Raw genomic sequence first — 24,208 nt, forward strand, 5'->3', positions numbered from 1 at the left:
GAAGTGTCAGCATGTACATCAAGGGTGGGGCTGCGCCCCGAGCGGCACCTGCTCTCTGCAAGCTAACCCTCCACCACACCAAGCACACAGTCCAACCAAACACAAAACAGAACACGGTTCGCTCCTGCACGTGGGCGGTCAGAACAACTCACACAAGGCAACTCGAGTCACTGGGCTCTTCAATGCTACCTGATTAGTCCATATTTCCACTTAGATATGGTGATTCTCATCTTCAAACTATTTTACACTTAGACAAGTTCTACAGTTTTGTCTGAATTTAAAACTTTCAGATTAAAATTTCTGATAATGTAATTTATCTTGTGTTATAAAAACAAGATTATAGAACTTCATGTCTGACTTTTTTTTTATGGGGCAAAGCCATTCGTGAAAACCCCACTTCAATTCACAGGCTTGTTAACTATTTTTATTCTGGGTCACTGGTTGGGGTGTCCCCAGCAAAACTGTCCGATTCTGGCCCCCAACAGACATCCTGCCACATGGGCCCCTCCCAGCTCTCTAAATTCTAGGGGGACATTTCAACATGCAAAATGACTTTGGTGGCAAAGGGGCAACTTTATTATCCTCTGGAATTGCTGTTTTAATTACTGCTTTACATAATTATTACCCTTTCATTGCTAAAGCATCAAGGTATTAAAAGAACATCCTGCAGATAAAAAGCCCACAGAGGGGTGACCTGGGTGGCTCAGTCACTTAAGCGTCTGACTTTTGATTTCAGCTCAGGTCTTGACTTCAGGGTCATGAATTCAGGCTCTGCACTGGGTGTGAAGCCTACTTAAAGAGCCTACAAAATATTTTTTTTATTTCAATCAACATTACCACAATGTAGCTTTAAAAAGCAGGTTCTGCATCTATATTTCAGTGATGGAAACAGAACCAGACAGCAATCCCAGAGATACATGGGGCCATGAATGATTTGCCAGTTTTCATTCTGCAATTTGCCCTCTTGAAATAATTCTCCAGATAACTTTAGGTATCATGAAACCATATTTCTCCAATATTTTTGATTTTACAACTATTCCTCAAAGAAAAAGGAAACAGAAAACATGAACCTGGGTGATGACAGTTTTAAAAACAAGAAAGACAAATACCTTGGTTGCTCAGGAAGCCAGGGAAGACCTCAAAGGGGAACAGTGTGGTTTACTGCCATTACCTGGTCGACATGCATGGAAACAGACATGCATGAACAGACACCCGTGAAGACAGATACACGTGAACACAGGCACTTTCAGATAGATACCCATGAAGACAGGCACAAACAGGACACACATGAAATCAGACCACACGAAGACAAATACCCACGGGATGGACAAACACACAGATAGTCACTCATGGAGACAGACACTCGTAAGCAGGGACACCCATGGAGATGGACACCCATGGAGATGGACACCCCCAGAGATGGACACCAACGGAGACGGACACCCACGAGACAGACACACGGAGACAAACACCCATGAAGACGGACACCCATGAAGACGGACACCCATGAGACAGACACCCCAGGAGACAGACACCCACGGACACAGACACCCACGGAGACAGACACCCACGGAGACAGACACCCACGAAGATGGACACCCCCAGAGATGGGACACCAATGGAGATGGACACTCACGAGACAGACACACGGAGACAAACACCCATGAAGACGGACACCCATGAAGACGGACACCCATGAGACAGACACCCACGGACATAGACACCCATGGAGACAGACACCCACGAAGATGGACACCCCCGGAGATGGACACCCACAGAGATGGACACCCATGAAGACAGACACCCCCAGAGACAGACACCCTTGAGGACAGACACCCATGCTGTCACAGGGTGTGACACTGCAGAAACAGACAGGTGTGGAGACAGGCATCCCTCCTGCCCTTGTCCCTTCAAGTTCCCTGACTTTCAGGGAAAAGTGGCTGTTCCTAGGGGGCTGCTTACAGGGCTGGTCCTACCGATCAGACATGGCCTGGGCAGCTCTCTGCCCCAGGGGCCAGGGCACCAGCCACTGCCCCCAGATCATGGCCACAGTCCTACCACTGTCTCTCAGGACGACATCTGCATCCTGCCTGTGTTTCGGGGGTGGGGGGGGGGACGTCTAAGGCTTCCACTGAAAACTGTGAGCCCAGAACCTTCTAACACACTCACTATTGTGTTGGTGACAGGCGATCGGCTACTGACCAGGGCAAGGACATCAAGATGCCTAACAACCACGGCACCCACCGTGAGGCCGGCTCTCTGCTCTGGACAGGCAAACTCACGGCAGCCAGAGAAGCCGACCAGTGTGCACGGCTGGCCCTCACAGCCCAAACCCATGGGGGTCTGGCAGTTTTGCCATGGCTACTCCGCTGGCTAATTCATGGATGCTTCTTACAGAAGAGAACCACAGACTGACAGACCTTCCAGAAAGGGCCTGAAGTCCTACAAGTTGTGAGCCATGAACACACCTCCAATTTCACCTTCACTGCTGACCACACACAGGAACTGGGCATCATTTCTTAGTTAAATGGACTAAAAGCCAAGCGAGCCATTAGCTGCTCTAGGCAGTTTCCTGGAAGTTCAATCTCTTTTTCATTATGAGGGCAGAGCACCTGTCCCTAGAAGATTATTAAGCATAGGACAGAGCAGCTTAGACGAAAGAAGGTGGTCAGATCTCAAACCCATTTGAACAAGGGGAAACCAGTCCCCTTTGGGGCAGGCCTTTCTTTCCAAAATGGGGTGACCTAGCAGCCAAACACTTTTTTCTTTATAAATTATTATATATAAGGGGAGGAGCAAAATGTGAGGACGTAACACCTCCCATACTAGAATTCATGAAGCTAAGAATGGGTGCATTTTGGGGCGCCTGGGTGGCTCAGTCGGTTGAGTGGCCGACTTCAGCCCAGGTCATGATCTCATGGTTCGTGGGTTCAAGCCCCATGTTGGGCTCTGTGCTGACAGCTCAGAGCCTGGAACCTGCTTCGGATTCTGTGTCTCCCTCTCTCTCTGCCCCTCCCCCACTTGTGCCCTGTCTCTCTCTCAAAATTAAATATTAAAAAAACTTAAAAGAAGAAAAAAATAACGTGTGCATTTTGTCCTCACTCTGGACCCACAAGAGTGTCCATTAGCCATCCTGGATCCCCACGCAGAACGGCTTGAATAGAATGGATAAAGACATTTTTACTCAGTAACCCAGCTTCTGACCTTTTATGTGTGGAAAATCCTCTCCAGTCTTCAGCGTGCTTGGAGTCAAGTGCACAGACTCACTCTCCAAAAGCAAGAGTTGCTACCACCTCTGCGCAGACCCTGAACATGACTGGGAACATGCATGTGCATGTTCACATGCAACATTAGGAATGGGGAGTTTTCCCTTCTATTCACGGAAAGGAACATGTTCACAAAATGCAAGTGACTGGCGTTTCCATCATATCTGTTTGAAAATGACTTAAATATTCCAGGTCAACCAAAGAACAGCGTAACCAGTGACCATCCATGCGGGGTTGATGCGATGGCTGGTGACCATCCACGTGAGGCACGTGGTAGTTGGTTACGAAGGCTTCTTCCGTGTGACCGCTGGCGTGTAACAGCTTCCATATGCATCGCTGGCCTCACGCGAAAGATCCTGGTGACCAGACTGAGGCGCAAGGAAAGGTAGCGTGGAACATGTGGGTGTGCCCTGAGGCCAACTTAATTTTGATGGCGCCGTCATTCCCAATTCCATTTGGCACCCTGCAGTCGTGGCTCGTGTTCCTATCTGTTCCTGTCCCCAGACTTATCTGTGGGCCTGGGAGAGGATGCCCATCACAGGACTGTGATGTCTGAGGAGACGTCCCAGCCAACGGGGTGGGGGCCCTGGGAGGGCTGCAGGGGTTCTTCCTCAGAGCTGGGCGGGGCGATGGCCATCTATCTCTGTTCTCATCAACTCCTGACCTTATACAGCTTTGCACGCGACTTAAATCCTGTGCCGCGCTCCCCAAGTTCCGGTGGGAAGCAGGCCTCCTGCCCACGCTCTGGGGTCCCAAGCTTGCCTTCTCTGCCCTGCATTAGCACATCGCTGGGGACACGCGCAGCTGCTGTTCAAGACCTCACCCCCGAGGGCGTGTCCTCCTGCCTCAGTCTATCACGGGACCGACCTTGAAGGGCCGCCCACGGAAAGCAGGAAGGACGCACGGCCTTCCTGCTGCTGTTCTCTCGGTGGACCCGGACATGACACCAAACTGCAGCTGGATCGTCACGTGAAAACACAAACCAGCAGACATTAACACCACACGTGACTCCACTCAGAACGCAAGCTAGAAACCTTCCTGCACACGTGTGTGGGCTCGTCTGCACAGACACCTGGGCAAAGCCCCGACTCTTCATGGCGTCTGCTTTTGGTGAGTCGCACAGGGTGGTCAGCGGGATGTGCACGGGAAGGACCTTTGCATCTCGGGTCACATACTTAACGTTTTTGTTTCACTTGTTTCACTTGCTTATTTGTAAACTACACACAAGGCCAGGACACAATCGACGACGGACACACCGGGAAATCACACGGCACATGGGGCGGTAGCGAACATGAAGAAGGGAGGGCAGCAAGTCTGGAGGACCACGGTCAGGACAGGCCCCCAGCGAGGCCAGCAGGGACGGGCTGGACCCAGCCCCTGTGCTTGCAGGTGGGGAAAGGGCAAGGAGGCCATGGCTGGGCTGTGTGCAGGGTGGGGGCGAGTGTGGCCTGTGCACCCCTGCACACAAGCTGCCACGGAGTGGGGCCAGGGGAGGCAGGGGGGTGGGAGGCACAGGGGATTCATGGTGTTTACACGGCCTCCTCTGAACGGTAAGCGAAGCACACCTTGGGGCTGGACGATGCTTGTACTGAAAGTCATTTCCGCTCTGCCTCCTTCCTTCCCATACTAAGGAGAACGGAGTCATGTCTGGTCTCTGCACAGTCCTGGATTTAACCTAAAATTTCATAGAGAAGCTACAGCAGCGGGCTGGTGTGAGGGGAAAGCTCCGTGACCGAGTTGCCAGGCCGCGGCTGATGGGCAGGGCGCTAACTGACCTTGAGACGTAGCTGGTGTGGGCCGGGGCTCAGGGTCTGGGGTGTGCGCGTTAGCAGACACGGCTAGTCGCATCTGCTTCCTCTACAGGTGGGAGAAACTGAGTGTCTCAGAGGTGAACAGGTCTACAGTGACGCAAGTAGACGATCAGTGTAAAAATCTGCCTTTTCTGCCACCTAGCGTGGCCATGAGATCACAATGACACTTAAAAAGTGCTCTCCCAGACCTATACGGTTCTGGGCAGACAACGGGAGGTGGGTGACAGCACAGCACATGCCTGGCAGACACCTGCCAAGCTACCCAGTCTCGAAATGCAGCTTGAACCTTGTCCACAGGACCCAGATTCCCTTCCAGATGGTACAGTGGGGACACAGTTCGTGATTTCAAGTCTCATCAAACCCAAAACGAGGGGCAGGGAAGCACCCGGGAGCACTGCCCACCATGCGGCGTCTCAGCACGTGGGGCTAGACGTCACGATCCCTCACCCCTGCTCATCATGACCAAGCAGAGGGCTGTCTTCCCAAGCCGCTCCGTGCAGAAGTGTGCAATCGGAGGCTACGTTTCTCCAGGACCCAGGACGTCTTGAGGACAGGAAACCACTCAGCCAAGACCACAGTGCTACCCAAAACGACGGGTTTTAAAAACTGCAACACGGTTTTTAACATCACCTGCAGCCTGCTTCTTCGTGTCAGGTGTGTTGGCGGGGATTTTCATCTGAATTTCAGAAACATCCTCCTACTTCAGTTTTGGTCCAAGACACTGAAGAACGCGAAATCTGAGAATGAAGGCAGTTAAACGGTGCAGAGGCATTTATGGGGCCCAGGAGAACCTCCAACGGATCACACGATGATCTTTAAGAACCCTCTGCTTTCAAATACCTTACAAGGATCTTCCCCAAAATTATCTTTATTTGGCTACAACTGTTAAGTTGATGATCAAGTATGTTAGAATTCCAACTAAAAGCTTTTCCCTGTTTGATGCAGAAGCAAAATGGAGGGGTCACACTTCACTATCTGTCACCAAGCGTGACCATGAGGCCACAGGCCAGGGGACCATCTTCCGAGAAGCCTCGGGAGATACCCGGGCCATCCCAACACGTTCAAACGGTGGTCAACAGTGCAAGCTGAGCACAGGGCTCACATCTTTATTCTGAAACAGGCAGCCCGGAAGCTTTAAGACAAAACAGCAGAAACATTTAAACCTCACAGCTTCAGCAAGGACAGGGTGACACAGAAGACGTCAGGCCTGGCCGTTGCCTCCCTCGGGAGTCTGCTCCTCTGGAGCCACGCTGCTGCTGCCACCAGAGGCAGACACGTGAGCCACCACTGACCCTGTGAGGCATCAAGGGAGCTGTTTCCGTGCTAAGCAGGTCCAAGTGGTGACTGCCACTCATCCCAGCACCAGCGAGCGGCTAACATGCGCTCCTGGTGACTCAAGTGCTGAAGACAGTGACAGGAGGTGGCTGGCGAGCTTGGGTTTCTCTGGGAGGAAGATGGCCAACGGTGTCTGAGGACAGAGTGAGCCTTCCCGTGCACCAGAACCACGGGCCAGCCCCGCAAGCTGGGAGCACAGGCGGACACAGCTCATCCACTGCCTTTCCAGTATACTCCGGGCCCCGTAGCCCTGCCGGCTTCCATTAACCAGCAGCTCTGCCGGTGCCGGCCCCACGCGAGCAGGTGCCGCCGTGCGCCAGCGACGCTTCAGAACGGCCCGTGTGAGACTCAAGGACTCGCGCTCTATTCCCCTCACTCAATGAGAGCATCAGGGCAAATCCTCTCACTGCCTCACGTGGGTGGTGTGCCCTCCGAGGCCCATGCGGGCCCCACTTTGCTCACAGCTCTGTGTCCAGCACAGCACTGTGCTGAGGGGACAGGCACCCATGGACACCTGCTGAGCTAAGAGCCTGAGGAGGACCAGCGCCCACAAACAGTGCAAGTGAAGTGAATAAATACCGCTCTTGAGGATTAGGAAATGTTTGCAGTAAAACCAGTTTGGGATTAGAAACTGACATTTGCTGAAGCCAGTCACAAACCTTTTCTGTTTTAACCCTTTGGACTATTAAGGATGCCCGATAACTGATACGAGCTACGGAAGATTTTGTGAGGAGAGCGTGGCAGATATTTGGCCGAGGTGGTAACCTCATGTGTCATTTCTGCTAAGTCAGCTCCACTTGTGACACGTGGAGTGAGGACAGGTGGTGCAGGGGGCAGGTGGATGGTCCTGAGCCGTTCTGGTGGCAATCTTTCTGCCAGCCTGCCACCCCGACCCCTGCCCACATGACAGCCGTCTCCAGCTATGGAGGGCTACAGGACAGAGGGCTCACAAGGAGCCCTGGTCACCTGTATCCACTGCCCTATCCCAGTCCCTTGATTTTCTTCTGGTTATTTTGGAAACAGCAGACCTCGAAGGTGTGAGAGTGGCGGCCAGGGTCGTGGTTGGGTGCGAGAGCAGCCGGTGGGTCTGCAAAGAGATGCCAGCTCAGTTCAAAGCAAGGCAGATGGAATCAAGTCTCTGCAAGTGTAACCACACTCCTGCCTGCTCCGAGCAGGAGCTGACCAGCCCACGGTCTCACAGAGGAGTGGCATCTGCCAGCCGCAGGGCAGAGAAGGACGAGAGCCTCTAACGCTGCCATTCCCAGCCCTCGATGGTGGTGTGGACTCAGCCAAGGCAGGTCTGTGCAGGGGATGTGTGGGGATGCATGGGGGGAGGCGTGGGCGCATGGGGGGGGGGGGGAGGCACACGGGGCAATGTGTGATGGTGTGTGGTGTAAGGCAGGGCATGGGGGGCCTGGGGAGGCAAACGGGGAGGCCTGGGGCACGTGTGGGGCGTGGGGAGCTGGGGGAGGCTCATGGAAAAGCGCATGGGGGAGGAGCAGGGGGCACGCGGCGGGTGCCTGGGGATGTTTGAGGCACTGACCACAGGGGAACTGCAGCAGAGGCCATTCAACACAACCCCAGGAAAGAGCAACCCCTTACTTTGTCTGTTTGGGGTATTAAAGTTTTAATCTTCTTAAAGATTTTTAAACATTTTTAGAGAAACAGCGAAAACTCCTTAGCTGATGGGGCGCCTGGGTGGCTCACTTGGTTAAGCCTCTGGTTTCTGCTCAGGTCATGATCTCACAATTCGTGGGTTTGAGCCCTGCATCAGGCTCTGTGCTGACGGCTCAGAACCTGGAGGCTGCTTCGGATTCTGTGTCTCCTCTCTGCCCCTCCCGGCTCATACCATCTCTCTCTCGAAAATAAAATAAATAAATGTGTGTGTATACATACGTACACACATATATATATGTATACACATACACACACACACATGTGTGTGTGTGTGCTTATCCTTTCAAAAAAAAATCCTTCACTGACCCTCCCTCCCTCTGCCATCAAGTCTGGCATAATCCACTCTACATATCCCAATGTACACAGGAAGCTTCTAGGAAATACACAAATCATCTGATGCTAACAACTGGATCTTCTATGTGTCAGCATCATTACTCATCTTGTGAATTATGTGTGGCAATGGTGCTACGTCACACAACTGCACAATCTTAACACTTCAAGGCCAGAGGAAATTAAGAGTCCTGAGTCCAAGCCCCTCAACTCATTGGTGGAGAAAACTAAGGCCCTGGAGATAAGGAACATGCCCAGGACCCCGTGGGCCAGACCCTGGCTGTATCTCCCGGGGGTGTCTCCCTAGTGTCTACACTCAGGCTCAAACTGGACATGGTTTAATACTGATCTTGGGAGAGCACTGTGGTATCCAACCTGCTCCCAAAGCCTCCAGGATTCTGTCCAAGGCCAGACACGAATAGCGGGAGATTATATGTGGAGCGCCTCCTGTTAGAACAGTGACACCTTCTAAAAATTGGAAATTGGATTCTGGTTAGTGGCGCCATATTCCCTCATCAATTTTAAAATGTGCGACAGACTTCTAATTTCTGCTTCAATCAAAATTAAAACTTTGTTGATACTTTAAAGGTTTTCGATTTCTCAACCTGTTAGGCAGTGTGGTTGACTTTACGTTAACCAACAAGTAAAACCGTCAGAAGTTGTATTACTTACACTCTTCCACGGAGTATTTTTGGGGACCCCAACCTTTCAGTAAGGAGGGCAGAAATCACATGCTTTTGCGTGCTGAAAGCTGTGTCGTCCATTCTTATGACGGAGCACATTTGTGTGACGCGAGATACAACCTCGCCAGCGAGGGAATGCAAAGATACCGAGTCGGGTCCCAAGCTGCAAGCATGCAGGTGGTGCAAATATTCCTTTCCCACACTGCGCGGATGGCAGATGGTGGAAGACGATCAAACAGGCCCTCCCTGCACTTCTCAGCTTGGGTGGGATGGGCTTTATGCACCCGTATCCACGCCACCCCACAAGTGTGCCCAGCACCAGAGCAGGCGGTGAGGCCGACTGACTAATGAACGACCGAGAGCATGAGTGACGCAGGCCCTGTGTCCACGCACAGACCCGAAAGCCCTCGCACGTGCCACCACCGCGCGAGAGCTCAGAAAGCCAGGACCTCGTGGAAACTGCACGTCGGCAGGCCCAGCCCTGCCGTGAACACCTCACCCCACCCAGCATCGACGCAGCCCACCCCCGCATAACACCAGGCCAGACGCGGGCACATGGAAATGTGGGAGACCCCCAAGGACAGGACGTCACTGCTCGCTGTACCTCCAGACGGGCCTCACGCAGTCACTCCCCAGACTAATGGATCCGGAAGAATCCGTGCCGGCACACGCAGGGAAGCAAAGCTGGCCGCAAATGGGCCGGGTCCTGCCCTCCCCCCACGCGGTGGCACCACGCATGCGCCGCTGCAGGGGCCCAGCTGTACCTCCGGATGGCGACGGTGAGAGCCTCTGGGGAGCTGGCACAAGGACAGATGACCTCCTGGCGCAGGCCTTTACTTTGGAAGACGTTGAGGAACGCGTCGCAGGAGGAGATAGACCCTGCAGGTGAAAGGGGACCACAGTCAGCCAGAGGAAGCTCGGGACTGACTAAAACCAGCCAAACCAGCCAGACGCGAGTGCTCCTCGAGTGCTCCTCGAGTGAGGGTGCGAGGCAGGCGGTGCGGGAACACACTTCGCTCAATACCGCTTAGTACTTATGTCACCCCGAAAGATGATCCCCTCAGGCCGACTGAGCTCAAGGATTTAAAAGTGTAACTTCCGCCAATGAGCCTGCATACCTTCCCTGAGGCTTGTTCCCCCATTTTTGATATGCGTGTTCGCAAGAGGACTATATCTAAGCCAAGTGAAGACAACTCTCCCGTGTTAACCCCACCGGAGAGATACGGGAGTGCGGGAGTAACCGCCAGAAGCCTATCGGCAGACTCCTGGCTTCCTCCACAACTGCTGCCTGAGAGCAGCCATGTGCGAGAGTGGCTCACAAGTCACGGAGCCACTGGGGAAACGGAAGAACCATGTACACAACTAACACCGAATCGCGTGGGTGGGAGTCCGTGCGTACACATCACGTGTTCTGCTTTAATTGACAAATGTCAACAACGGTCAGAAACAAATGCCTCGTTCACTCACTCTCCTTCCGGCTCACGCGCCCCCCTCACAGACAACAAGCCAGCTGGGTTCTCTTCCAACCCAGGGTAGTACTTCCCGAGGTATGTTTACGGCATTCTGTGGGACTCCTAATTCACTTTACCTGGGTGGTTTTTCCCATAAAATTTTATAATGAAATTCCCTTAAAATGACAGATTAATTTCTTGACCAATAAAATTACTAAAGACCATAAACCAATAACAGTTAATATTTCTTGAGCACGCAGCATCACTCAAGGAAATACATGCAGGGACGACTTAATTCAATCCTCATAAACTCAAGATTTAGGCACCGTTTTCAGCAAAAGAAGGAGAAGGACTGAGATCAGAAGGTTAGGGTTTCTGGCACAGAATCAGGAAATGGCAACAGCAGTACTCAAGCCCCAGGCGGGAGCCAGGCACTCCTGGTCCCCTACCCGCCACCGGTCGTGGTGCCTTCAGGCTTCAGACAGTCACACTGTGAGGTCATGAGTTTGACACCGCTTCCTAACCACAGTAATGGCCGGAAAAGGAGAAGCAAAGCGCACAAACAGACCGAAGGGGATGAGGCTCTCTCCCGCCCGCCTGCCCGCCCCACGCAGCAGGTAGATCACTTACAGGGATTTGCACCATCAGCCACGATCAGCATCCGGAGAGAAGAGAGGTTGATGTCTCTCTGATCTCTGTGTGCTACTAATGCCCAGTGCATGTCCCTGGATTTGACACAAGCCACCTTTGCTGTGGGGACAGTAGAGGAAGGGGTCAATATGCACACTGTCAGACCAGGAGCTGTTTGAAGGAGGGAACCGGGGCTCCGAGGCCTCTGGATGCCTACCTTTGTACTGGCAGACCTTCTGAATCCACGACAGCGGGTTCACCTTCATCAGCGCGTATGGGATGCTGATCACGTGCATCATGTTCATGACGCTCTGGAAACAACGCACCAGGTGACTGCCGACACACTAGCAGGACAGGCACCCCGCCCCACCAGGCTTCGCGCGGGGACACGACAGGCCCGGGCCCCCATCACGGGCTTGCTCCCTGCTCCACGCTGGGGGCCAAGGGCACCACTGGCCACACAGAAGATGCCAGAGAGGAGCGTGTGCATCCAGCAGGAGCCAGGCCTTGCTCTAGGAGGTGGCAGTGAAATAGAGACTCAGAAACTGCCGATCCAAAGCAACGGCGAGCAGCTGGGTGACAGCACCAACAAGACTTTTGCAGAGCAACAGCATCAAAGAGGAGCTTGAACGGCAACAGCCCCCAGGCGGCTGCCACGACCATCGGGCAGGGAGGTGGACTGAGTGCTCACGACACCACACAGGACCATCACCCCACTTGACAGGCAGGAACCCTGTGGTTCAGGAGGTCCCGGGGGCAGACGACGGGCCTGCGGGCACAGAGCTGCAGAAGGCAGGACTGGCGTCGGCTGGGGTGAGGCAGCCCGCGCTCTCTCCACGATACCTGCTCGCCTCACGAGCGCACACGGGCAGCCTGGCTTCTCCAGGCTGGCACCTCCCGGACCCAGAGGCAGAGACCAACCACAGGGAAGCCACAGAGCCCCCACCCTCCGGTCCATGTGCTGCTCACGTGCCCTCACCAAGAGGCGACAAATCACACTTCGTCTACTCATATCCTATCACTCGTGCAAAAGCCCCTAGAATTTTCTACCTCAGGAAAGATGAAGCTTAGCATAAGGAACTTACAAACAGGGGAGTAAAGATCACCACCTGTGAAACCGACACAGCGATGCTCCAGCAGTTAAGCTATGCAAACCCGCAAGGGCTGTGCAGACCTTAGATAACCAGGCTGGGTCTCCATCAAAGCGCCTGCAGCTCTGAACTGCCTGCAGCACCCACAAGGAGGCGGCACGCATTTCTTTATGACGGGAGTGGAACTGTCAGCACAAGGGGGACCTGTAAAGCGCTTCCCCTGTGGCATAACCAAGCAGGTTTGCAAAATATTCACAAGCACTGACTCACAGAAAGGCAAAAGAACAACAGTGTCAGAGTGAAACCAAATGCAAAGGAAAAGTGACCCAGACGGGAGATGTGACTAACATCATCGCAGTCGTGATTCCAGAAGGGGGCAGAGAGATACCCTGTTTCCTCAACAGCTGCACCTCTATATGGTGGTGGTGGGGGGGGGGGTTGTGACTCCCGTGAGCGGCTGACTCCCGCAGGCTTCCTGGGCTTGGGAAGTCGCATTAGCAGACAGCTTAAAGATTCCAGCAATAACAGCTTTTCTCCCCAGTGCGAGAGGGGCTTGGGTGAGTGGCCGTGTGTACAGACCCTAATTCTGGCTGTGGCCCGGGGGGACAGGGGAAGGGTCACACTTACTGTTAGGATGCCATGCCAGAGCCCAACGTCCTTCTTGAAATCCAACACATTCACTATGGTTTCCGCTGAACAAATAAAAACGAAGATTTTCATGTAGCACAGCCCAAAGGGCAAAGAAAATCCAACATCATGTCAGGGGCAGTACAGGACCTTGGAAAAATGGTTCCCAGTACCTCTGCAGACATCCTGCAGCCTGCAAACCCATTTTAAAACGCTGCCCACCTGGAAAAGTGTTTCTAGCCTCCTGACATATCAGTTAACAGCGACGGCTTCACAGGCCACTTAAAACATTTTATTCCTTCTATTTATGTCCTTACTGCCCCTCCCTGCCTGTAACTTTTTAAAGATTCTTTTCATTTCCATCATGGGATCCCCCAGGAAAGGGAAGTGCTTTCCAGCAAACACAGGGAGTCACATCACTAGAAGCCTTGGGGTGGCTGGAGTCATAAAGGAGGCACGGGATTTGGAAGGACGGTGACAGAACAGTGTTCAAGGTTTACGGGGGACACCTCGTGAAGCGGGAAGAAAAGCTGCTAACGATACACAGTTGAAAACAAGGGCCACAGTGGCACGTGGAAGCTACGTGGAAAAACTTTTCTGAAGCCACACTTGACACCAGGCATTTCCTGACACCTCCTCTTAGGTCCGTACGCTGTCGTGCTGCTCGCCAGAGCTTTGGTATCGTGCACCTGACCCCACTTCACAGAGAAGGCAGGCGTCCCCACGTGAAGGAAACAGCCTCTGTTCCACGCCCTACGAGCATTTTCACTTTAGAAATAAGGAGCCAGTGTGTGTGTGTGTGTTTTCTCTGGCACCTGTGAAAGCGACAGCCCTGGACCTTCAAGAAAGCAGGGCAAGGAACGCGAGTCCTGAGGCTGTGAGAAATGATTAGCAGTCACGTGTCTCAAGGTGAAAGTACCTTGGAAACTAGTTTAGGGACCAAACGTGAGCCAGAACATCCCCAGGACGCAAATGAATTGTTTTTCAGAGGGACGTTGCCAGTGGCATTGGGGACAGAGAAGGAGAGGAGCATCCAACCCCCAGGGCAGCGCAGATGCCACCACCAGCTTCCTCAGGCACCAGCCCCAGGGCTGCGCTCACGTCCAAGTCCCCAGGGCAGGGCCTTGGTCACAGAAGCCCCAGCCAGGGGGTAGCTGGTTACCTGGGCGGACCCTGCCTTTTATGAGCCCCAGCCAGCACCGTGGCCACGGTTACCTCTGGCCACCTACCTCCTGGCCTCCAGGACTGTCCCGTTTGGGAGAGAGAGTGTGCATCATAAAAACCACACCCTCGGCAGCTGCTGCCCACCCTGAGAAGCTCGCAGAATCCCCATCAGAGATTTTCCCTGAGCTGCTAGGGGTGGGCTGAACATGGGCTTTTTCTGAAGATCCCAGAGACCCTAACTTGCACCCAGGGATGAACACCCACAGAATTAACTATCTGCTACAGCTTGAGCCGTGCCCTCTGATGGAAGCCCGCACACCGGCATGGCTGCCATTGGAAATACGGCTTCTGCCAAGGTCATGAGGGTTCGGTGAGGTCATGGGGCGGGTCTGATCCCATCAGGACCCACATCCTGGGGAGATGAGACACCAGAGCTCTCTCTCCCTGCACAGCGAGGGCAACAAGAAGGCACCGCCTGCCAAGCTCCGTGCAAACCTGACATCACTCCTTCCGTTACCACGGGGAGTGACTCAGTCCCTCCACAGCTGACATGAGCCTCCCAGGGACGCAGTCTTGGGTCAGGGCCCTGCCCATACCTTCCGTGTAGCCGCATGCCTGCGTGAGGGCCTGGCAGTGGGTCAGCAGCGCGATCCTGGTCACGGTCACCCCGAGCACGCTTCCGTCCTTGCAGGTCTTATACTGAAATGAGATGGGGACGTGCAGAGAGGGGTACAGAGAGGACAACGCGGCTGCCCCAGTCAGGCCAAGGTCGGCCCAACTGCTCGACACCCGTGGGCAGCACTGCAACTCACCTCTATGTACGCGGTATCGTTGTTCGCATCTTTGATGTGTGGGAACCAATCTCGAGGGGGCTTGGAGAGATGCTTCGACTCTGTGACAAACCACAGCAGCTTTGGCCAACCTTGCAAACAAACAAACAGACCCCTCTGAGAGGCGTACTACCCAGAAACCAGGCTTGCCACGTCGTCCCCCTTCCTGTGGCCCACGTGACACGAGCCAGGGGGGATTGCCAGTGCTTCCTCAAGCCTCAGACAACGTCAACAGCACGCATGCTGCCGGGTAAACCACGCCACACGGCAGGCTGACAACAGCAGATGTATCGCGTTCCGTGTGCAGAAGAGCATGTCCAGGGGAGACGCAGGACCTTCCTGAGTAAAGAGCCAGACGCCCAACTAGGCTCCTGGCTGTGGCTTACCTTTGAACTGGGGGATCTCCCCGGTTGGGCTTTTCGGCAGCCCTTTGTGGCAGGCGTCGCTCGTCAAGGCCACAGTGACTCCACAGCTTCCAAGCAAGAACCCGATCTGCTGGCTCCCTGCATCCTGGGAGAGGCGACAGACACATAAGTCACAAAGCCGGGAAGGACGGGTACCCTCCTGGCAAGACGTGGCCTTGTCCCTGGGTTCTGGGAGGGAGGGAACCTCCCCGGACTCTGCAGAACTGGGATCACAGCCCCGGTTGCCGCTTGCTGCTGTGTGACCTCGAACGGGACGGCGAGGTCACTCAGCCTCAGTTTCCTCACCTGTGCCATGGGGTGAGAGCAGAGCCCTCGAGTGGGTCTGCTGCAAAGAATAAACTGGAGGAGCGTGGACAGTGCCCAGTGTGCGCCTGGCACACAGTGGATCCCTTAAACAGCTGCTGCTACGTCTCCCTCCAGTTCCCTAAGACTGTGACCATAGAACGTAACCGTCGTGGAGAACGGAAAGGGTTCGTCTTCCTCCGTAACACAGAGCCTGACTTTACACAGAGCACATGGCCCTGTTGTGTCTGTTGACATCCACTGTGGGCGAACTAGACGCCCGTTCCCAACCAAAAGGCCTGCCACCCTCGTGCGCCCAGAGTACGTCTGTGACCAAGGACACAGCCGGACAGGCGCCTGCTGCAGGACTTGGATGCTGGCAGGCCAGAGCACCAGAAGCCCCAAATGACCAGCACTGACTTAGGAGCACGGCATCCCGCGGACCCCACGGGATGGAGCTTTCCTCGGAGGGCGGTCCAGGGGCCGCCAACCTGTGGTTTTGTTGCTGACCACATCTGGCTGCCCGCAGCAGCTCTGCTCAACCGGCTTTCTTCACCCCCACAGTCACACCAGCCAGGATTTAGAAAATAAAACGAAAGCCAGCAAGGAGTGGACATTCCTACAACTGAAACAACACGGTGAACCGGCCACCCTGGTTTGTTCCCACCGGGCTCTTCCTGAACCCGTGGACAACCCAGCAAGCTTGTGGGCAGACCAGCCCCGCCTTCCGGTCGCTCCGCCCACGTATGCCTCACTAAGAAAGTGTGTGATGACGGGGTCTCCAGTGGGTAAAATCAGCAGCACGGGTATCTTCAAACTAGCCCGTCAAGCAACTGGTTCACAGGTTAACCCTACGGTGAAATCCAGGTCTCCTCACTCGGAATCGCACCGCCAACCTCCCGATACACCATGCAGCGCAGAGAGGCGAGCAGGGGGCTGGCGCCCGACGGACAGGGATGTTCCCGTTTCAGGACCCTCACAGTACTTTTCCCTCAAGCAATGCTTTTTCAAGTGGAGTCTTTAATACTCGCTCCAATGTGAATTTGGAGGTCATGTTGCCAAACATCGAGACAAGTTCTGAGGTCACGTCTGGTGGCAGGGAGGCATTTCTTTGTGAGCCGGAATTCGCTACCTCAGAGCTACATGAGCCAACAGCTCGGGAGAGTGAGCACGGGTCTGTGGGCTGGGACCTGCCAGGGCCCACGGCCGTGCCAAGGGCTCGCAACCCATCTCGGTTTTCCTGGCAGACACCGTCCCTGCGCCCTTTCTACAACCTGCTCGAGACTGATGTCCAAAGTGACACATTCACACACACGAGACAGCTGACATAAAGAAGCAGCAGGGGACGGCAGATGAGAAGAGTAATGGACAGAATGCCACAGAGTTCAGCCCCAAATTCAGACCTCACCTCCAAGGGGCTTCTGTCCTCTTCATCTGGAAAATTCCTACTTGGAGCTCCAGGCAGCTGTGCAGAAACAGCTCTGCCCACCCAACCCCAGCGGCGCAGACGAGACCCCATCGCCTGCTCCCGAAAAAGCCTGTGTGTCTCCTTCACACGCTGAAGCTGAACGTGCTTGACCCCAGAGCCCAGAGCGGGCGGACACACTCTCAACACCACGTCAGAGCCACGGTCCTCCCCGGGCCCCGTCTCTACATGGGGCCTCCCGCCCCGCCTGCGGAAAGAGCCGCCTCCAGGCGGCCCGACCTGCCGCTGGCTTCGGGAAGCCGCCGTCCCGTCTCAGGGAGACTGAATGAAGCCTGTGCACTCTGGCCCCGACTCAGCGCTCCGCGTGCACCTTCCCAGGGAAGGCCCACACGCCTGGCCCGTGGTTCCTCCTCGGTTCGGTTGGGGCTCCACCCTCTCAAGAGCTGTGCTGTCAAGGCAGCCGGTGACCACCTCCCCGGTCACAACATCCTGACAACGATTCTTTCGGGCTCGTCAAGAAAAGCCAGACCGCACCTGACTTCAGCCTGTCACCTCCAACCCTCTTGCAACAGAGAGGCGCCACGTTAGGTCGCCTCGTGGGAAGCCTCCCGGTCTCTCCGACGACCCCTGGAGCACCCACCAGGCCAGGCTGTACACGTCTCAACCAGGGTCTGCTCCGCCCCAGCCTCCCAGGCAGGAAGCAGCAATCTCACACACAGAATAACAAATGTGAGGACGGCTCACAGAAAAGTCCCTTTCGTGAACTCACTCTGCGTCTGGGGCCCCTCACCACGAGGCTTGAGTTTACCCAAGTTTCTCCTTTGCCAGCTGAGCAGCTCCTTGGCTCTCAGCAGGTGGAGCAGGACAGAAGCGCAAAGGCGTCTCACACGTGCACGGTGCTGCTGATGCCCGTGGCCCACGGGCCGTTGTGTCTCCGGTCCTGTGGTACTTTGGAACACACGCAGTTCGGCCCCTCCTAACAGCCTGTCACTCTCCTGTAAGATTTGCACGCCTGAGGAGCAGCCTGTGTCGGCAGAGGGGGACTGTTGGCTGGGCCTGCTCGCGGGCCGACAGGGCCTCCCCGCACTCAGCCGGCATGAACCGAAGCGCAGCCGCCTCAGGAGGGTGACAGCGCCGGGCTGTCCTAGCTCTGCTGCGACCCTGCCAGGCCCATCTCAGGAGGCCCCTGGAGGCTCCCCTCTGGCTCCCCCACACCCCCTGGCCAAATGATCCAGGAACGCCAGCCCTTCCTACTGCAAACCCCTCACAGAAAGGGGAGCTTTCTCCTCCCACCCAAGAACTAGGAGGGAGGGTAAAGAAACACACAGGACACAAAATCGTTCAGCCCATCAAACAACGTTCAGGATTTGGAAAACGGCTCTCATCAGGCCCTCCGTGGCAAACCCAGTGGCGCAGAAGCGGCAGAGCAAGTGTGCGACTCCATCACCCACGCTTCCGTGCACACCTTACCCCGTGCTGACCTGCAAAGGACCAACGTGGGCTTCTGTTCAAAACTCAGAAAAGTCTTCCAAGGCACGAATGTCATGTTCTGAGCTCAGAGCCCGAGGCCTGGCACGCAGCCTCTGGCGTCACTGAGACAAAGTCATCTCCCGGTCCCGTTTCCCAGCAGAAGATGCTCTATGGACGGAGGAACCTAGCATCTTCCTCTGACAAGTGCCTTCTGGTCCCCTGGTTCAGGCCGATAACCCGAGGGTCTCCGTGGGCTGGGGAGGTGAGGGCACACCACCTGGCAGGTTGCAGCCTAGATGCCCAAGACAGTAGGCAGCCCAGTCCCAGCAGGGCCAACACGGCATAGGTGAGACTGTACTCCCCTGCCCACGCCTGTACCAGCAGAGCTCGCTTGTGGGTGCTCACACCTGCACGGACCCTTGCCGAAGCACCAGGCTTGCCACGAAGAGCTCTCAGCCTCAAAGGGGATGGTTGGGCCCCAGGGCCTAGGATAAAACACACCTAATGACATCTCCCGTCCCGTTGATTATTACTGCAGTAACCTAATACTCACACAGTTAGGAAGGTTTCCAGTACAATTAAAGTGAACAGCTTACGTGCCTGTCAAACGTCCAAAGGATACTTAACCTCGTTATTTAAATGAAGAATGTTTATTCATTTATTTTATTTTATTTTTTTTAATTTTTTTTTTAACATTTTTATTTATTTTTGAGACAGAGAGAGACAGAGCATGAACGGGGGAGGGGCAGAGAGAGAGGGAGACACAGAATTGGAAGCAGGCTCCAGGCTCTGAGCCATCAGCCCAGAGCCTGACGCGGGGCTCGAACTCACGGACCGCGAGATCGTGACCTGAGCCGAAGTCGGCCGCCTAACCGACTGAGCCACCCAGGCGCCCCTTTATTCATTTAATATACATCCAAGTGTGTATTAAGAAATGTTACACGGTGGCACACGTTTGCATCAGCAGTATCTGAAATGACGTGCTTGTGTCGTCACGTGACCCAAAGGGCAGAGGCACGTGTCTCTTTGTTCACGTGATTTTCCTCTGCAAACCAGCTCTGCTTTGGGAGACATCAGGCTATAGACTTAAGTAGAAAAGTCTAAACCCTCCATGTGATGAGAAGCACATAAATAATAGCAACTGATCACATGAGAACATCACAGAGATAACCGTCTGGTTACTGCAGTGCTAAGAACCAGTCTCTGTACGAACAGCAACCTACAAATTCTTCCAGATTATCGTTTTGACCCTATTGACGACAGAACTCAGAGGGCTTTGAGCCTTGAAGTCAGGTAACCAGCCCTCTGCATTTCCAAAAGACCTCAACCCACTGAATTTAATATCAATTGAAGGAGGAGCGTCATATGCCCCGAGTAGGCTTTCAGGTGAACCGTAGTGGAATTTACCACAGTGCCAAAGAATCGCTTAGAAGAACATGGCTATCCATTCACTCAGTCCCCAAACTCTTCCACATTTCTCCATTGTGAATATCCTAGGACTCGGGGGTGGAGCCTGGAACCCTGGCAGCAAGCACTTGCAAGTAAGCCTTGGACAAAAAACCTGACACTGATATGTGGGGTACGTACAACATATGCTTCTTATTTTCGAATACACTGTGAGAGCAAGATTTGGAATTACATCTGACAAATCATAGTGAACATGGGACTCAATCGCGTCCAAACACCAAAACGTAAGCAACAACCGACATCCCCCAAAATAAAATCAAAACCCTCTAATTTATCCAGATTTCTAGTGTAATGACACTGAGGAATGAGATATTCAAACACTTAGTTATTGACAGATCACTAGGCTCAGTGTTCTTTTTTCAAAAGGTTCAGATATAATTGACATATAACATTCCAGCAGTTTTAGATGTATAATATGATGATTCATTATTTGTATATACTGCAAAATCACCAATACACAAAAAAAGTTGAGAACTTTTAAGATTTACTCTCTTGGTAACTTTCAAATGTGCGTGAAGTATCGCTGAATGTAGTCACCCTTGTGACTATACCCCCATGACTTCTTTATTACTGGAAGTTGGTGCTTCTTCACTCCCTTCAGCCATTTCACCCACCCCACAACCACCACCACTGGCATCCACCGTCTATTGTGTTTCTTTAAGTTCTGGTTGTCCATTTGTTTTCTTAGATTCCATATTTAAGAGAAATCCCATGGTGTTTGTCTTTCTCTGTCTGACTTACTTCACTTAGCGTAACACCTTCAGGGTCCCTTCATGTCGTTGTAAATGGCAAGATTTCATTCTTTTTTATGGTTGAGTAATATTCCGTTGGTCTACACATATAATCTCTTCTTTATCCATTCATCCATTGATGGACACTTGGGTTGTTTCCGTATCTGATTATAAATAATGTTGCAATGAATATTCAGTGTATGTATCTTTTTGAATTAGCGCTTATACCTTTGTTTAGAAAAATACCTAGTGTAACTGCTGGATCATAAGGTAATACTATTTTTAATTTTTTGAGGCACTTTCGTAGTTGCTATTACTTGCTATCTCTTGTCTTTTTGATATTAGCCATTTTAATAGGTATGAGGTGAGACCTCATTGTGGTTTTGGTTTCTATTTCTATGATGATTAGTGATGTTGAGCATCTTTGTGCCTGTGTGTGTGTCTCCTCTGGAAAAATGTCTATTTAGATCTTCTCCCTATTTTTTAATCGGATTCTCTTGCTATTAAGTAGTATGAATTCTTCACGTATGTTAGATATTAATCCCTTATCAGATACACAATGTACAAGTATTTTCTTCCATTCTGTAGGTTGACGGTGGAAGGTTTCCTCTGCTGTGCACAAGATTTTTAGTTTGATGTGGTCCCACTTGTGTGTTTTTGCTTCTGTTGCCTTTGCTTTTGGTGTCAAATCCAAAAACTCATCACGAGACTGATGTCAAGGAACTTACTGCCTATGTTTTCTTCTAGAAGTTTTACGGTTTCAGGTCTTACATTCAAGTCTTTAATCCATTTTGAGTTAATTTTTGTGTATGGGGTAAGATGAGAGTCTAGTTTCATTCTTTGGTGCATAGCTGTCCAACTTCCCCAACATCATTTATTGAAGAGACTGTCCTTTCCCTGTCGGGTATTCTTGGATCTTCTGTCCTAAATTGACCATGCATGTGTGGGTTTATTTCTGGGCTATTTTATTCCACTGACCTATGTGTCCATACTGTTTTAATTACTAAAGCTTTGTAATAGAGCTTGAGATCAGGAAGCCAGGTGTCCCCAGCTTTGTCCTTGTTACTCAAGATTGTTTTGGCCATTTGGGTTCTCCTGTAGTTCCATACAAATTTTTGGAATGTTTTTTCTATTTCTGTGAACAGTTAGATTGAGTGCCATTGGAATTTTGATAGGGATTGCTGAATACCGTAGATTGCTTTAGGTAATACAGACATTTTAACAATATTACTTCTCTCAATTCCTAAGTATGGAATGTCTTTCCGTTCATTGTGTGTGTGTGTCTTCATCCATTTCGTTCACCAAGGTCTTATAATTTTCAGAGTATTTCCACTTCCTTGGTTAAGTTTATTCCTAGATATGTTGTTCTTTTTGATGTAACTATAAATGAGATTGTTTTCTTAATTTCTCTGATAGATCACCGTTAGTGTATAGAAATGCAACCAATTTTTATATGCTGATTTTCTATCCTGCAACTTTACTCAATTCACTAAAAAGTTCTAAGAGTTTTTGGGGGGAGTCTTTATTGTTTTCTATATATAAAATCATGTCATCCTCAAATAGAGATAGTTTTACTTCTTCCTTAGTAATCGAATGCCATTATACATCTTTTTCTTGCCTAACTGCTATGCCCAGGACTTCCAATACTATGTTGAACAGAAATGGCAAGAATGGGTTGATCTTAGAAGAAAAACTTAGAGCTTTTCACAACTGAATGAAAGGTTAGCTGTGGGCTTGTCATATATGGCCTTTATTATGTCGAAGTACATTCCCTTTATACTCACTTTGCTGACTTTCTTTACTCAAAAAATGAATGTTGACGAATAGACATCTCTCCAAAGATGACATCCAGATGCCAACAGACACAAGAAAAGATGCTCAACATCACTGGTCATCAGGGGAATGCAAATCAAAACTACAATGAGATACCACCTCACACCTGTCAGAATGGCTGAAATCAACAACACAAGAAACAACAGGTGTTGGCAAGGATGTAGAGAAAGGGAAACCTTGCACTGTTAGTGGGAATGCAAACTGGTGTAGCCGCTCTGGAAAACAGTATGGAAATTAAAAGCTAAAGCTACGGAAGTCTCAAAGCTAAAAACAGAACTACCCTATGATGCAGCTATCACACTACTGGGTATTTACCCCCCAAAATACAAAAATACTAATTCAAAGGGATACATGCACCCCTATGTTTACAGCAGCATTATCTACAATAGCCAAACTATGGAAACAGCCCAAGTGTCCATCAACTGATAGGTGATAAAGAAGATGGGGTATATATATGCAATGGAAAATTAGTCATAAGAAGGAAACTTGCCATTTTCAATGGCATGGATAGAGCCAGAGATCATTATGCTAAGTGAAGCCAGAAAAACACAATACCGTATGATTTCACTCCTACGTGGAATTGAAGAAATAAAACAAAGGGAAAAAAAGAGGGGGGTCTTGTCAGGGCAAACCAAGACTGAGACTCTCAATTACAGAGGACACACTGATGGTGTTATCAGGGGGGGAGGTAGGTGGGAGAATGGGGGAAACGTGATGGGGATTAAGGAGCGAGCTTGTTGTGATGAGCACTGGGTGTCGTATGAAGTGTTGAATCACTACACTGTACACCTGAAATTGACATTACACTATATGTTAACAGGAATTTACATAAAAACTTTAAAAAAAAGAATGTCGAATTTTGCTAGTGCTTTTTCTGTGTCTATGATCATATGATTACCTTTCATTTTGTTGGTGTGGTATATCACATTGACTAATTCACAAATGTTGATCCATTTGTGCATCAATGAAATAAATCCCACTAACTTATGGAATATGATCCTTTTAACATATTATTGAGTTCTGTTTGCTAATATTTTGTTGAGGATTTTTGCATCTATGTTCATAAAGGATATTTGGCCTGTAATCTTATTTTCTTATGGTATCCTTGCCTGGTGTTGGTATCAGGGCAACACTGATCTTGTAAAAATGAATTTGAAAGTTTCCTTTGCTCTCAATTTTTTGGAAGAGTTTGAGAAGGAGAGGTATTAAATCTTTCTGAATGTTTGGCAGAATTCACCAGTGAAGCCATCTGATGATCCTGGACTTCTGTTTACTGGAGGTTTTTGATAACTGAGTCAATCTACTTACTACTAACCCGTATTCAGATTTTCTACTTCTTCATGATTCAGCCTTGGAAGAGTGTACATTTATGGAATTTATCCAATTCTAGGAGTCCAATTTGTTGGCATATAGTTATTCATGGTGGTATCCCCTAACCCTTTTTCTGTGGCATCAGTTATAACTTGTTTCATTTCTGATTATATTTGAGTCCTGTTCTCTTGTTTTCTTGCTGAGTCTAGCTAAATGTGTATGGATTTTGTTTATCTTTTGAAAGAATCAGCTTCATGGTGTCACTGATTTTTTTTTCTATATTCTTTTTAGTCTCTATATCATGTATTCCCACAATGATCTTTGCTACTTCCTTCTACTAACTGGGCTTCATTTGCTTTTATTTTCTA

At 51.3% G+C, this 24,208-nt stretch overlaps 1 protein-coding gene across 8 annotated transcripts in view; it reads right to left on the reverse strand.

Annotated features, from left to right (window-relative positions):
* Positions 1 to 24,208, reverse strand: part of DIP2C (disco interacting protein 2 homolog C) — a 412,233-nt gene that overhangs the window by 96,164 nt on the left and 291,861 nt on the right. For all 8 annotated transcript variants that reach the window (XM_042944702.1, XM_042944701.1, XM_042944703.1 and 5 more), the window contains 7 exons: positions 15,282 to 15,405; positions 14,878 to 14,987; positions 14,662 to 14,764; positions 12,902 to 12,966; positions 11,401 to 11,494; positions 11,184 to 11,303; positions 9,867 to 9,981 (listed from right to left, as the gene is read on the reverse strand). In XM_042944702.1, coding sequence (XP_042800636.1) covers positions 9,867 to 9,981; positions 11,184 to 11,303; positions 11,401 to 11,494; positions 12,902 to 12,966; positions 14,662 to 14,764; positions 14,878 to 14,987; positions 15,282 to 15,405 — 731 coding nt within the window. The remainder of the gene's footprint in view (positions 1 to 9,866; positions 9,982 to 11,183; positions 11,304 to 11,400; positions 11,495 to 12,901; positions 12,967 to 14,661; positions 14,765 to 14,877; positions 14,988 to 15,281; positions 15,406 to 24,208) is intronic.

The sequence above is a fragment of the Panthera leo genome, chromosome B4, assembly GCF_018350215.1.
Source record: "Panthera leo isolate Ple1 chromosome B4, P.leo_Ple1_pat1.1, whole genome shotgun sequence".
Taxonomy (NCBI): domain Eukaryota; kingdom Metazoa; phylum Chordata; class Mammalia; order Carnivora; family Felidae; genus Panthera; species Panthera leo.